At 55.0% G+C, this 13489-nt stretch overlaps 1 protein-coding gene across 1 annotated transcript; it reads left to right on the forward strand.

Moving 5' to 3' along the window:
• Positions 1-926: 926 nt before the first annotated feature.
• EIF4EBP1 (eukaryotic translation initiation factor 4E binding protein 1) lies at positions 927-8483 on the forward strand. The gene is made up of 3 exons (XM_075523518.1): positions 927-1166; positions 6514-6684; positions 8071-8483. Exons 1-3 carry the CDS (start codon positions 1019-1021, stop codon positions 8100-8102), a joined length of 351 nt encoding a protein of 116 aa, XP_075379633.1. The 5' UTR covers positions 927-1018; the 3' UTR covers positions 8103-8483.
• Positions 8484-13489: the final 5006 nt, after the last annotated feature.

Below are 13489 nucleotides of genomic sequence, written 5' to 3' on the forward strand. Positions count from 1 at the left end.
GGAGCCCCTCTGCCTCCGGCCGGCAGGCAGGGCCGAGCTGCCAGCGCTCATCACACGTGTGAGCGGGGTGGTCCTGCCGGGGGGAGCGGGCTCTGCCCCGCCCGAGGGTGCCCCGAGAGGCTTTGTGCCAGGGCTTCATCCCTGGGCTCCCCAGCTCTCGCCCCTGCCCAGCCGGGGGCTCCCACACTGCGAGTCCGGCCCACCCTGCTGCCCTCCCTCTGCGCTTCAGCTTCTCTTTAAATGTTTTGTTTCATAAAGTTTTAAGAAAAAACCTTTTTTTCTTCCACTGCCCCGAGGCCCGGGCAGCCCCGCCCGGAGCAGCCCTGCTCAGCCGGCGTCCCAGCAGCCCTCGGGGACGCGGCGTGGGGGGTGCTGGACACGAGTGCAGACGGTGTGTGGCCCCCCCGGCCCCTCCCGCGTTTGCTCCCTGCCCCCCCGGAGGTGGCAGAGCCATTTGGGACGGGGGTCTGCCACCCAGGCGGGCAGACATCTGTCCCGGCAGGGTTCACACGGGGACCACCCGGGACCTCCCACAGCGGCCACCCCAGCTGCACGCCCCGCGGGGGTCATTAAGCGGGGGGGACACCCCCGGGGGGGACAGGAGGACTGGGACCCCCGTCGGGAGGAGGCAGGGGGCAGCGCTGTCAGCATCCCCCTGCGCACCCTGTGGGGTCCCTGCGTGGCGCTGGGTGCACGGCACGGGGCGGGCAGGGGGCAACGCGCCCCCAGGAGCGGGGGGCACAGGCGCTGGGTGCCCCGGGGGGGGGGGGGGGGGGGAGACACCGGGGGGCACAGGGACCCGCCGTGCGCCCGGGCGCGCCCCGCCCCCTGCCCCGCCCCACCGAACCCCGCCCCTACTCAGCCGAAACCCCGCCCACGTCCCCGCCCCTGCCCCGCCCCTCGCTCGATTTCCCGTCGCGCCCCGCGGCGGAAGGGGCGTGTCCGGGGGCGGAAGCGGCGGCAGGGCGGGCAGGGCGGCAGGAGCAGCCGCCCCGGTCCCGGTCCCGGTCCCGGCGCCATGTCGGGCCGCTGCTGCCAGGGGCAGACGCCGAGTCGCGACATCCCGGGCCCCGGCAAGCGCCTCGCCCTGCCCGACGGCGCCCCGCTGCCGCCCGGCGACTACAGCACCACGCCGGGGGGCACCGTCTTCGGGACCACGCCGGGCGGTGAGCGGCGGGCCGCGGCCAGGCCTCTCCCTGCGGGGCGGTGCTCGAGCGGGAGCCCCCCGGGTGCGGCGGGCGGCCTCGGTTTTGCGGTGGGAACCGGACGGGCCCTCGTTCGGGAGAGCGGGGGGGCTCTTGCCCCGGCGGGGGGCTGCGGGGGGGCCCGGCTTTGAGCGAGGGGCGTGCAGGGAAGCGGGGGGCTCCCCTGTTGTCGGGGGTGTGCGGGGGGGGGGGGGGGTGTCCTTGCTTTGCCCGGGGGCTGTATGGGGACTTGGGGGGGGTCTCTTGCTCAGATGGGGGGGTAGGGGGGTGGCTCCCACTCTGGCTGGGGGCTGTTCCGCAGGCGGTGTGTGGGGAGGGACCCCCGCCTGGGCAGCGGCAGCTGCTCGGGCGTTCTCCCTTCGGGGCTGGCTCGGCGCTGGGGGCTCTCGTCTTGTGGGGGTGAGCTGGGAGCCCCGTGTGTTGGCTGGGGTGGGTCCCCCTGTCCCCCCTCCCCGGGCCAGGGTCTGGCTTAGCAGGGCCGGGGTTTTCCCTGGGCGCTTGGCCACTGCTGTGAGGTATAAGGAGGAGCCGGGGGGCTTCCACCTTCCCGAGAGCGTGCCAGAGCTGGTGCAGCGAAACAGCATCTGCCTGGGTGTCCGCACAAGGCTGCTGTTTGTGCTCCCGGGTAGCCTCGCAGCGAGCAAACCCATCCTCCAATGTGGGTTACTTATTAATTCTAATCTCTAATATTTGCTGTTTCCTCTGGCAGTAAGTAAATCCTGGGGCCTTTTTCTTTTTCTTGTCCCAAGTTGCTCTAAGGTCTGAAAGTGCGGTGCTCCTCTGCCGCAAAAAGGCAGTGGGTTGGTTCCCTCTTTCTTTGCTGCAAGTCTCGTTGTGCAGCCCCGATAGCTGTGCTGCGTGTGACTGCCAGGAGTGGTATCTTTTAGGGTTTTCATCTTCAAATAAGAAGAATAAACCGATTGTGAGAGTTAGCTGTGCTCGCCGCCCGCTCAGAGCAGAGGCAGCTGCGGGGGACTGCGAGTACACAGCCTGTAAGCTTAGCGTTTATCTTAGGCAGAAGGCGCTTTAGGTGTAGCTCTGCATGCTACAGCAGGGACATAACGTGCAAAGCTCCCTAAAGGGCTCGCCTATCTGAAAGGTTTTGCGTCCACACCGCTTGCTTGAGTGTCTGTTTATTTTGAGTAGTTTGGCTTTCGAGACAAGCGGCTGCTGTTCCAGATGATGACACCGGGCACCAGATCAGTTGTGTGTATTTCCAGCTACAGCAGCTGCCTGTGTTCCTGCTGATAGGTGGTTTGAGATAATTTTTTCCGTATCTTTAAGAATTTTTCCCCTGTGCTGCTACATAAAAGATCAATGTGAGCAGCAGGAATGATGAAACTGTACTTGAAGTTCAGCCAAAAGAACAAACGAAATGGGAGGTGGTGGATTATGTTTTGTTTGCCTCTCAGACCTACCGGTCTCTTTACAATACAATATTTCAGGGGTTAAAATTCAGAGAGAAGGGGGAAGTCGGCATTGCTGACTCACTTGTTTTTTTGTGTTTGTGCAGAAAAGCTTGGTTGGGGAACTGAAGTTCTTGTGTTATTTTTGCCATATGTTCTCTTCTCTGAAAGCAGCAAATAACTGAAGTACTTAAATAGCACTTGCAGTAATTATGCCATGGAAGATAGGAGAATGAGAATGACTTTCTCGGCTGTATTCATGTGCTCTGAGTAACAGAATAGAAGTGAACAATTAACAGTGCTGCGCAGCGTAATGAGCCTTCCAGGATTATCATCGCTGTTTGTCTCTGTTGGAGAGTTAATGAATGTCTAGAGTGTGGAGGAGAAACACAAATGGTGTTTATTGTTAGGGTGTGCACACCTGGCAAAATCCACAGCGCTCCCGTGACTGCGCGGTGCTTTAGTCTGTCCCCAGCCTGTTTGAGGACAGCTCCTGCTGCCGAGGCCCAGCTGCAGGCGCTGGCTGTTTGCCTTCAGGTGTTGGATTCGGGTGGTGAAAGGAGGAATGATTTAAAACTCCCGAAGGACTTGGGGAAATGTTAGCTTTGGGTTGTTGTCTGCCTTCGTGTCCTGGACAGTCTGGAAGAGCTCTCATGAAAACATTCTTGATGCATTTCACAGCAAACTCCCCAGATTAATGCACTAAAGTGTCACTTCGAAGAGTGCTGGGGCCAGGCCAGCTTGGACTCGGAGAGCTTCTCTGCTTCCTGGGCTGTGCTCTCCCCATCTGTTTTCTGCTAACCCATGTATCCACTGGTTCAGGCAGAATACTTTGCATTACTCCTTAGCATGTAAGCCCTGACTGCTGTAAAAATAAATAATTTTGTGCTTCAGAAGCAGTTGGTTTAGGTCCTTTTGTTGAAAATGTTCAACATATGTAGCCCACTGAAGAAAGTCTGAGATTTCCTGCAAAACAGTAGGTGAAATCTGAAGAATCAGAAGAAAGAAGCAAATTGAGTTTGTCATGCAAAACCTCTGACTAATTTCAGAGAAGAATTGAGGACTGTAATCTCTGAAGTCATCCCTTTGGCTGTAGGCAGTGCTGGGGATGTGAGTGATGGAAAAAGGGCTCGGTGCCAGAGCTGGAAACCCACAGCAGCAGTGCTGGGTGACTGAAGGCTTTTGAAAAGGCCGTACTCCACAGCTACAGTATGCTGAGTTGTGTGCATCTAACAGGCAAGTTTACTGACTTGGAAAGATTAGGGGAACACTTGCTTTTCCAGTTGTCAGGCACTGGTAGATCAGCGTTTTTGTTAACACCTTTACTCTGGTCTGGCTTTGCTGCTTGTGATCAAATGCACAAGCTTTTCCTCCTAAGGTTTTTCACTGCACAACACTGAGGTGAAGTTTTTGGGCAGGTTGCTTTGGAGTCTCCAGAATTGTTGAAGTGACATCCTAAAATGCAGTTAGGATGAAAGGGGCCCATCCGAGGAGGGCAGACAGTCATGTCTTATTACGCTCTAAAGCGTCCTCCCTCTAATCCTGGCAGCAGGGGCGCAGCACAGCCCACCGTGGGACTGACGTGAGCGAGCAGAGTTTCTACGTGGTTTCTGGGCCTTGGTTTGGTGCCAGCAATTGGAGAAAAGGACTGATTTTCCTTTTTTCAGCTACCTTCACAGGTCTCTCTGGGCTCTGTGATCCCCTCTGGAAGGGATGGTGGAACAAAGAAATTCCCTGTCCTCTGCCAGCACAGGCAGTAGCTGTTTTTCTTACAGCAGTCAGCAGTGACTAAAAAAAAAAAAAAAAAAAAAAAAAAACAACCAGTATGAAGAAGCACGGAGGAGCGTGTAAGAGGTGCTGTGTGACCTTTAAGCACAGTCTGGTCTCAGTATTCCCTTTGTGCCTGTCCTGGCTCCTCGCCCGCTTGCCGTGGGCACGTGCACGTGTTGTCTTTAAGTAAAGCCCACATGCAGTAGTATCTGGGGAGTCCCAGCAGCTTGATCTGTCACGGGCCGAGATGTGTGGCGAGCTGCGGTGCTTGCGGCGCTTGCTGTGAGCAATGCGGAGCGGGTGGTGATCCGCTGGTGCTCGCAGTGCCTGTTGCAGAGGGAGCTGCCTCCAGGGCTGTCGACTCCGTCAGTGGGGATGGGATGGCTCTTAGAGCAGCGCAGCTCACGGTGCCTGTGCTCCGTCAGGGAGCAGGAAAGGAGCGAGGTGTTGTACTGGATGCTTCTTCAAACCTAGTGCTTCATCCTGATGAAAAGACTCAAAGTGAGCCAAATTCTCATCTGGACTTCCCAAGTTGCACAGCGAGGCACTCGGGTGTTGAAGCCGTGGTATAACCAGGGCTTTCAGGGCGCAGGGCAGTTCCCGCGGGGTGTAGTCTTTCACACTAAAGAGGAGAACTGCTATTAACTCAGCTTTACGTGTTGGAAGGAGCCCATTTATGGCCTCGGGCTGTGCCTGTTGACAGCCATGGCTGGGTGTCCTGCTCCGGCTGTCTGCAGGGCGGTTGCTTTCGTAAGCTCTGGGCATGTGACTGTCAGAGGAACGTGAACCAGGCGTGGAAGCTCTTGTCCGCCTGAACTGTGCTCCTAATGCTTGGTACATGAGCTGCAGTTCTAGGAAGCTCCGTCCTCGCCTCTGTGAACCTCCCAGGAATTTAACACTCAACTCGCAGACTAGTTGCCTGCCTTCTCAAATGCAGCTAACTGCTAGAGCATAGCTCTGAATTGGGTTTGATCTCCCCTTGGATCTAGTGAAGCAACTCAAATTCAAAATCTCTTTGTGAAAAGGTTTCTGGTGTTTTGGGAGCTCATTAGCAGAACCTTCCTGAAACATGCTATGCAGCTACATTACTTTATAGCCATGCTTCAAAATAAAGGGAGTTTAATGTTCCCGAACAGATGTTAATGGGACCTTGTTTCCCTGCACGTGTGTATTTTTAGTTAAAGTTTTTCAGGGAGTACACAAGGAGAAGTTGCCTTTCCCTGTTGCTGGAACAGGAGCAGAGCGGTAAGGGCCTGATCAAGAGAAGAGGCTTGCAGGCCTGATTTTCAGTACTTTCTGGGTTAAGGCTGCGGTCTGTTTGGAGGAGTCCCTTTTCTGTGTGGTTTTTGAGCTTTTTCCAATGCAATTCCTTTAGAAGGAACGGGCTGTTCAGTCCAGTGGTATTCCTAGAAATGCGTGCCTGGAGCTGAGCTCTGCTGCCTCTGCAGAGGCTCGCTGCGAATGCGCTGGAGCTGGCTTGCTCCACGTAGGGCAGGGAGAGTAGGATGCGGTCAGGTTAACCATTAAAACAGACGGCGTTACCAACGCTCTGTAGTCGAGCCTTCTGACAGGTATATGTAACCGTGCTGGACGGCCAGCACCTGGTACGCGAAAGCAAATGCCTGTGCAGGGATTTCTGCTGGGCGATGTTCGGAGTGACATAAGGAGGCAGCGCCATGTCCTATTACCTGGTGTCTGCAGTCGTGTCTACCCGCAGTTCTCGGCCCCGGACAACTTGAGAAGCCTGTTATGTTTATGAGCTGAAATGAAATTCAGTTTACTGTTTCTTTTACAGTTTACTGTTTTGCTGTGACCTTGAGTTAGATCCAGCCCCTTCTACCTATCACATGCAGCATCGGTCTGGGTTTTGGCATCTTGTTCTCTCTGTGCACCAGCCCAGTAGCATTAGCTATTGCTTGAGTACCTGACTCTTTCATACCTTTCTTTTGGCAGATACGGTGTTAAGCGTATCTGGCTTTCTTGTAAGGTAGCACAGAATGAACAGAGTAAGTGCTAAATAATAGATACTGTTTTAAGTGACTCCTGCTTTACACATCTAGCTGTGAACATGGCCCAGCTGTCTTTCATGTGTTAAAATGCTGAAAACTGACAGTGGTGTTCTCTCCCTCCAGGTACCAGGATTATTTATGATCGTAAATTTTTGATGGAGTGCCGCAATTCTCCGCTTGCCAAAACACCACCTTCTGACCTTCCGGACATTCCAGGTGTTACAAGCCCAAATGTGGAGGAGTTAAAGATTGAGAACAACCATGTCCAAAACTGTGATGAAAAAGTGAGCGCAGGTGAGTGCATGCAAAAAACGAGTGAAGTGCGCTGCTGGTTCCTAGAAATACCAAAGTGTACACGTGGACTGGAGCCAGGAGATCCCTATAAGCTCTGGTCAATCAAAGTGGGCTTGATGTTACGGGATAATTAGGTTCTCATGGTGGTTAGGTTCTGCTGTAGTCCCTGGTAGTGTGATGTTTTTTCAATTAGTTAGATGTAATTTGTCATAATCATTCTCACTAATTTAGCCTTTGGGAAACTGCTATTGGATTAATAGTCCTGTGGTGAGAGAGTGGGTGCAGCTGCTGCTGCCTCTCTGTCCTGGACCATTTTGCAGCTGCTTTGCATTTTTGAAAAGGATCAGGTTACGATTCAGAGTAGGATTTGCTGGGAGTTTTTAGTGTCAGCCTGAGTTGTAAATTTCTTCTGCCTCTTTTTTTTTTGACACCGGGGCTTCTGGAGTACAAGTGAGCTCAATCAATATAGCTGGGATGTAATACCCGATTTGTATTTATCGATTATCCAGTATCCATTGCTGTCTTTTGTGGATTCAGCAGAAGCTTGCAGGTGTGCATAAGGTAGCAAGGTGGAGGTTAGTCCACAGGAGAACAGAGGTCATTGGCCACTTTGTGCACATCAGCACTTAACTAAAGGCACTGTAATGGCAAAATGAGCAAGTACTGCTCTTGAACAGTTTTTTTTAAAGCTACGCAAGATTACTTCTTGAAGCAACCTGAAACTACCAAGTATGATTATTTATCTTCTCTAAAAATAAAGACCCGAATGCTCATTAGTTGGCTTCCATGCTTGCTCTAAGCAAAATGTTTTCAGAGTCAATATTGCTTAATGTTTTTTATTACACACTGTTGTGACCTTTAGTGGCTCACTGGATTCTCTGGCAAACTGAAATGCAGGCTGCGTGCTGGATGCCAGCTTGGTGGTGACTCTTCCAAAGAAGCCCTGTCCTCAGGAATAGATCATCGCTGCTCTCGCTGGCATCTGCTCAAATTGCGTGAGCTGTGGTAACAGCTGTACAGATAAGAAGCTGTGAAATGTGCATTTGTGCCTCTGGTAACAGAAGTTTATACTGGTGATTGTCATCAACATTATTCTTTACATTCCTGTTTACAAGGAAATCCAGGGGTAGAAATAAATTATTTAAAGGGCAACTTCTCCACTTCTGCTCTTGTCTGTCTGCGAGTAAGTTCCCCCCTATGGCCAGAGCTTACATTTTACTTGTACAAGATGGTTTTCATATCAAACTTGATGCCTGAATGCAGCTTTTAAGTCCAAACTGCCACACTTCTGAAGCACAGCTGATGGTTGTTTCTTCAATAAAATATTTGGTATTTAATGTGAAACTGTGGGGACTCACTTGTGGAGTTTTTTGTCCGTCTCAACAGGTGAGGAAGAGCAGTTTGACATGGACATCTAAAGCACGTGCCCTGAGAGTGCTTATCCAGTGAAGAACCAGGACCTTGTCTTGAGGATTCCCACCAGCCAGGCTTAAAAGTAGCCCATGCCTTGAGTGCCTTCCTGCTTCCCGGGAAAGGCGGTTTCTTCCCTTCCGAGAAGAGAGCGTGTCCTGTTACAAGGACTGAGTCTCAGCCTCTCCGTGTGGGTGCGAATACACAAGCGCAGCCCCTGCTGATGATGGGCCTTGAAGTGCCGGAGGAGACACTCTCAATGATTGTTTTTGTTTCCAGTTTTATGCTTTTGTTAATCATTTTAATACTGTAAAAGTTACAGAAATGCAATATAAAGGGAGAAATAAAAATCATTTTGCGTCTCCTGGTATGGAGATTAATGCAATAAATACAGCTTCTGTCCTTTATTCATTCCAGTAAGAAGCTACCACCTTGTTGCAGAAAAATCGATCTGGTGGTCCTGTGTATAGCCTGGAGAGAAACACTCTGCTTTTGGGTTTCCCCTGAAAGGCAAAGGCTGAGATGCCTTAAGCCCTCTCGGCAGAACATCTGTCTGTCCCACATGCAACACCTGGTCACTGCAGGAAGTTTCAGTCTGCTTCCAGAAATAAATCGCAAAAGCTGTGTGCTGTGGGTTTCCAGATGGTTCTTTTGCAAGGTCATGGTGCAGGTGTCTGAGCTCCTTCTCTTACCATCCCCATGAGGGGCAGGGCTTGGTCAGGCTGCGGGTGGAAGCGGCTGAGATTAGCTCAAGAGGAGGCACAGGTAGCTGAGCACTGCCCAGAGGGTCCCTGACTCTGAGCTGCCTTCTCCTGTCCTGCCAGGGAAAAACCTGAGCCTCCAGCTTGTGTGCCACAATTCCCGCTTCCCAAAATAGCGGATCTCTTCTGGTATGCAAGTGAGTGCTTAACTCTGTTTTCTGCTGTTTCTGATCCATGCTGAAACTTTCATGCTTTACGCTTGCTTCTCCTTTTCATAACTCGGTGGGCTTCACATCAACCTATGGAACAGAGAGGGTTTAACTGGTAGGTTAGAAATAAGTCTGTCTAGTTTTGAGAGGGAAATTTTCATCTGAGAAAGTAATTTTAGCGCGGGAGTGTTCAACTTGGGCCCGCAGAGAAAGCGTCTACAAATATATTAGAGAGCAGTCTCTTAACACACTGCCACGTTACTGCTTTAGGGATGCTGCTGATGGTGGCATCTTGTGCTGGTGGTTGAGGCACCTCAGAGAAGGAGAATGCACGTTAGGACGTGGCCTGAGCCTCAGACTTCCTAAAAGACAATGAGTGTCTGTTCAAATCGCTCATTGTAGATAGCGTTTAAATATCTGCTAATTAAGCTAAATGGTGACATTATGATATGCAAGCCTCTAATAACAAGTAACAGAAGAAACAGAGACAAAGCAATTTCTGCAGATAAACTTGCTTTTTTTTAAGATAAGATTAAGTGTTTCTCTGAAACTAATGGGAACAGATTCAAATTTATTGCCCTCAGGTGTCACTTTATCAGTATCGCAGCTCCATACCAGTTGCTGGGTTTTGGTATGATGTGCCTTTCGAGCGGAGCTGCTCTCCCTGCTGAATACGTGCTGTGACCTGCAGCTGCCTCTGACGTCTCTTTCTTGCTAAATTAATATTTTCGGAGAGAAAGGGCACTACTGGGTTGTGGCGTTGCTGACAGCATCGTGCAGCAGTTCAGATCCACGCGTCCTCGGAGCCCTCTTGCTCTGGCCGCCACACATCACAGCAACCTCCAGCTTTGCTTTTTGGGGGAGGCAGCAGAAGACTTGGTTTTAAGAAAGCTTACCCCGTCGATGTTAATTTGTCCAGAGCCGGTTACTTCAGCATAGACTAAAAAAGCCCTGACAGACTCGGGGGGGGGGGGGTGTTTGCAGTAATTAAGTCTGTGCGCTCAGCACTGAAGCGTGCTTTCCTGCTCTGTCCTAACCAAAATGTAATTACTGCTTGGGCATGGCTTTACAACTGAGAGTCCTTCTGATGTAACCCTTGGCAAACGGGTTTCATTGGGAAAGGGCCTCTGTGCACAGGATGGGGTTTTACCCCGCTTACGCTCCTGAAATACTCTTCCACAGCTGTAACGCCCGCCTTAGCTGCCTTCAGAGTACTGACAAGGGTAGGGCTTTCTGCGCAGCTTCCCGGGCCCCGCCGCGGGCTCGTCCTGGCAGGCTGCCTGCGTGGCTTGGGCTTACCCAGCCGCGGTGCTGGGCGGGCGCAGGACCGCGGGCAGGGGCCGGGGGCTGCTGTTTGCAAAGCAGCCGTGAGATCTGGCGCTCGCTCTGTGCCCGCTCCCTTTACCGGGCGGCGTCCCGCTGCGCTACCCGGGGGTGAGGTTTTGGTGGGGGACGTGGTGCCGGTGACCCCGGCTGACCCGGGCGGCAGCGCCGTCCTGGGCCCCTCTCGGAGGTGCCCCCGCCGTGGTGCCACCCCGAGCTGATTTCCAGCTTGCTCGGTTTCAAGCTGATTTCAGCCTTGCTGCTTTTTCTGCTGCGAGTTTCTGACCCGCGGTGGCCCAGATGTGAACGGGAGCCTCGTGGTGTCGGGTTTTTGTGCGGGTGCGAAAATGACTGCATGTTTTTTTTGGAGTGAGTGTCAGCTATTGCAAGCGATGCTTTTAAATTCCGTTCCCTCCCACCCCCATACTAGAGGGTAACAAGTGTTTAAGTGTTAAGTATTTTGTCCGTGCTCGCGACAGCTTTGCATCGGTATCTGCGTGCTTATGTAGATCTGGGGGGGAGCATCAAAGCGCCAGGTGCCTCTGACAGCGATTCATAGCCGATAATTCGGAGAGAGAGCGAGCACCCTGCGAAGCACCCGGCCAGGTGTGAGAGGGGGTCCGGGAGGGTCAGGGCTCCTGCTGGCTTCCCAGTGTGGGGCCCTGGGGCCATGGCCACATCAGCGCAGTCGCTGGGGGCAGAGCGAGTCGCTACCAAAGCCGTCAACGCACGATGCAGTGACGTGGCACTCGTGCGCATCTGCTCCGGTGCAGTTTGTCCCAAGCCCGCGCCTGGAACTCCTCCGTCCGTGGCATGGGACCGCGCCACCTCAGCACCCCCAGCTCCGGTCCTTTGCAGTTTGCCTCCCTCCCTCACGCCCCCGGCCAGTGCCGCATCCTTCAGGCGGGCGTTTTTGGATCCGTCTCCTGCACGCGTTCATGCTCCGAGCTTGCCTAAGCCATGTAAGGAGCAGCTCAGCGTTTCCCAGGCAGATCCCTGCTTGTGCGGGCTTTGTTCCTCGCCTGGCGCTTGCACGCAGGGGCTGAGGAGCTGCTTTTGCCGGGGGCCGAGCCCCCAGGCGAGCGCAGGCTGCGGCGGGGCCGCCCTCGCACGCACGGCGGGAGGGGAGGCAGCCGTGGGTGGCTGCCTCGCACAGCTGGGATGCTCCAGGGAGGTCCGAGGGACAAGTGTTGGCTTTGTCATTGCATTTTCTGTCCCTGCCCCTTTTCGTCTCAAGCAGGGCAGAGCAGCTTGCCCAGCGTGCCTGCGTCCTGCTCCGTGTCTTGGTCACGGGACGAACAATACTTGCCTGACCCGGCTAGTGCCTTAATCCACCGTTTGTACAAATATTACCCTGGGCCTTTGATAAGCCCTTCGGTCTGTTTGCTCTCGCTCACTCTTTCCTCGTGCGTCCAAAGTAAACCGTGCCTATCTTCCCTCCCTGACCGCGTGCGGTTCCTCCCGAGGCGCGGGCAGCAGCTCACACGCGGGCAGGTGGTGGCTGCGACTCGCTGCCGTCGCCGGCAGGCCCTGCGTGCGCAGCGCAGCGCGGCGGACGCTGCTCTTGCTTGCGTTCGGGAGGGAGCGTGCAGGCTGCAGGGTCCGGCCCCGCACACGGCGGAGGGAAGTGGGGAGGCAGGCAGGGTCGCAGGTCCCCGTCCTGATCCCAGCTGGACTGCGGCTGCCCCGTGCTCCAGTGCTCCCGGAGCGGTCCTGCTCGCATCAAAGTCTTGCAGCATCCGTAGGCAGCGCTCCCATTACAGCCAGGGTGGTTTTCCTGCCAGAAAACCTTCCGGAAGCAGGGACCTTGCCAGCTCCCTGACACCTTCGGGAGGGCAACGAGATGCTCCGCTGCCTCAGCACTCGCTGTAGGGTTTCTGCTCTGCAGCAAAACTCCCACAGAGAAACTGGTGCAAAAACCGGTCCCTTCTGCCCTGGTGAGGCTCACGAGAGAATCTCTGAGTGGGGAGACAAGAGCAGGGTCTGGCCGCGTGTGCCAGCCGGACCATTCCCTGCCCATGCGGCAGGAGCGGGATGAAAGCCTCCGTGTCTCGTTCCTGCTGTCCCGCCACCCGCGCAGGGTCCCTGCCCCGGCAGCCTCTGGCCCCGGGACGCTGAAGGGTCGTGCGGTGACGGGAAAGGTGCCGAGCGCGGGGCCCGGCGATGCCTGCAGGAGGGCAGCCCACGCCGGGCAGGACCCCGCGGCCAGGCTGGAGCTGTCCCCCCGCTTTATTGTCCTGCGTGTCTGGGCTCCCTCTGTCAGGCAGCCGATGTGTATTGGGGCAGGAGAAGGGCCAGGCAGCAGAGTCCCTCAGCTCAGAGATTAGGTCTCCGCTCACGGCCCGAGCCTTGCAAAGCCGGGCTTGCTAGCAGATACCTTGCCTAAGCATCGTGGTGCAGCTTTATTGTCGCCGTCCGCACTTTGATATTTTCCTTACGGCCCTGGAATCTCAGCCTTTATTTTTCCACCCGGCTCTTCCCCGGGAACGGCTGCCTTGCCTCTCCCTGCCCCACGACAACTTTTGAACCCGCTGCTCGATTTCAAACAGGCTTGATGGAGGGGCAGAGATCGCAAAGATACAGCTTCCAGCAAGGCCGACGGACGCAGGGGCTGGGGAGGGCGAGGAGCTGGCGAGCGTGGGAGAGTGAAACCCCCTGCCCTCGCTGCTGGTGTGACAACAGGTTTTGAGAGGGAGTAGCAAACCTGCGGAGGAAGAGGCAAAGAAATGTATTTTTATTTCATCAAGAGCCCAGATCGCCAGATTTCTGTGTGCGTCTGCCTCCTGCCAGGGGTTAGCCCCACGCCTCCCTCGCCCACCCTTGACAGCTCCTGCAAATGACCCTCTAATGACGGGATGGTCCCAGTGTGAAACGCCGTCGGAATATGTAAGCGGCCCGGGGGAGGGTCTGCTGGGGGGGTCTGCTGGGGGAACCAGACACGCTTTGTTTACCCGCCGGCCGGGATGTGGATTGGGGATAATCAGGCTGGGCCGGGGATGTGGAGTCGGGGCTGCTGGTCCCAGGAGGGGAGGGACGGGGATGGCCCCCGTCCCGCACAGCCGCCCGGGCACCCGCTGCCAGCCCCAGCGCTTGTGCTCCCGCTCGTCCCCTCCGCCGCGCTGGCCGTAGCCGGGGGCCAGCCGTGGGTCCCCACGTGTCCCC

Source organism: Mycteria americana, chromosome 23, assembly GCF_035582795.1.
Source record: "Mycteria americana isolate JAX WOST 10 ecotype Jacksonville Zoo and Gardens chromosome 23, USCA_MyAme_1.0, whole genome shotgun sequence".
Classification (NCBI taxonomy): Eukaryota; Metazoa; Chordata; class Aves; order Ciconiiformes; family Ciconiidae; genus Mycteria; species Mycteria americana.

Excerpts from the sequence above, each read along its gene's own strand:
- EIF4EBP1 (XM_075523518.1), top strand. The coding sequence starts at position 1,019 with ATGTCGGGCCGCTGCTGCCAGGGGCAGACGCCGAGTCGCGACATCCCG. Across the intron at positions 1,167-6,513 it reads CTTCGGGACCACGCCGGGCG|GTACCAGGATTATTTATGAT; the intron begins GTGAGCGGCGGG and ends CTCTCCCTCCAG. Across the intron at positions 6,685-8,070 it reads TGATGAAAAAGTGAGCGCAG|GTGAGGAAGAGCAGTTTGAC; the intron begins GTGAGTGCATGC and ends CCGTCTCAACAG.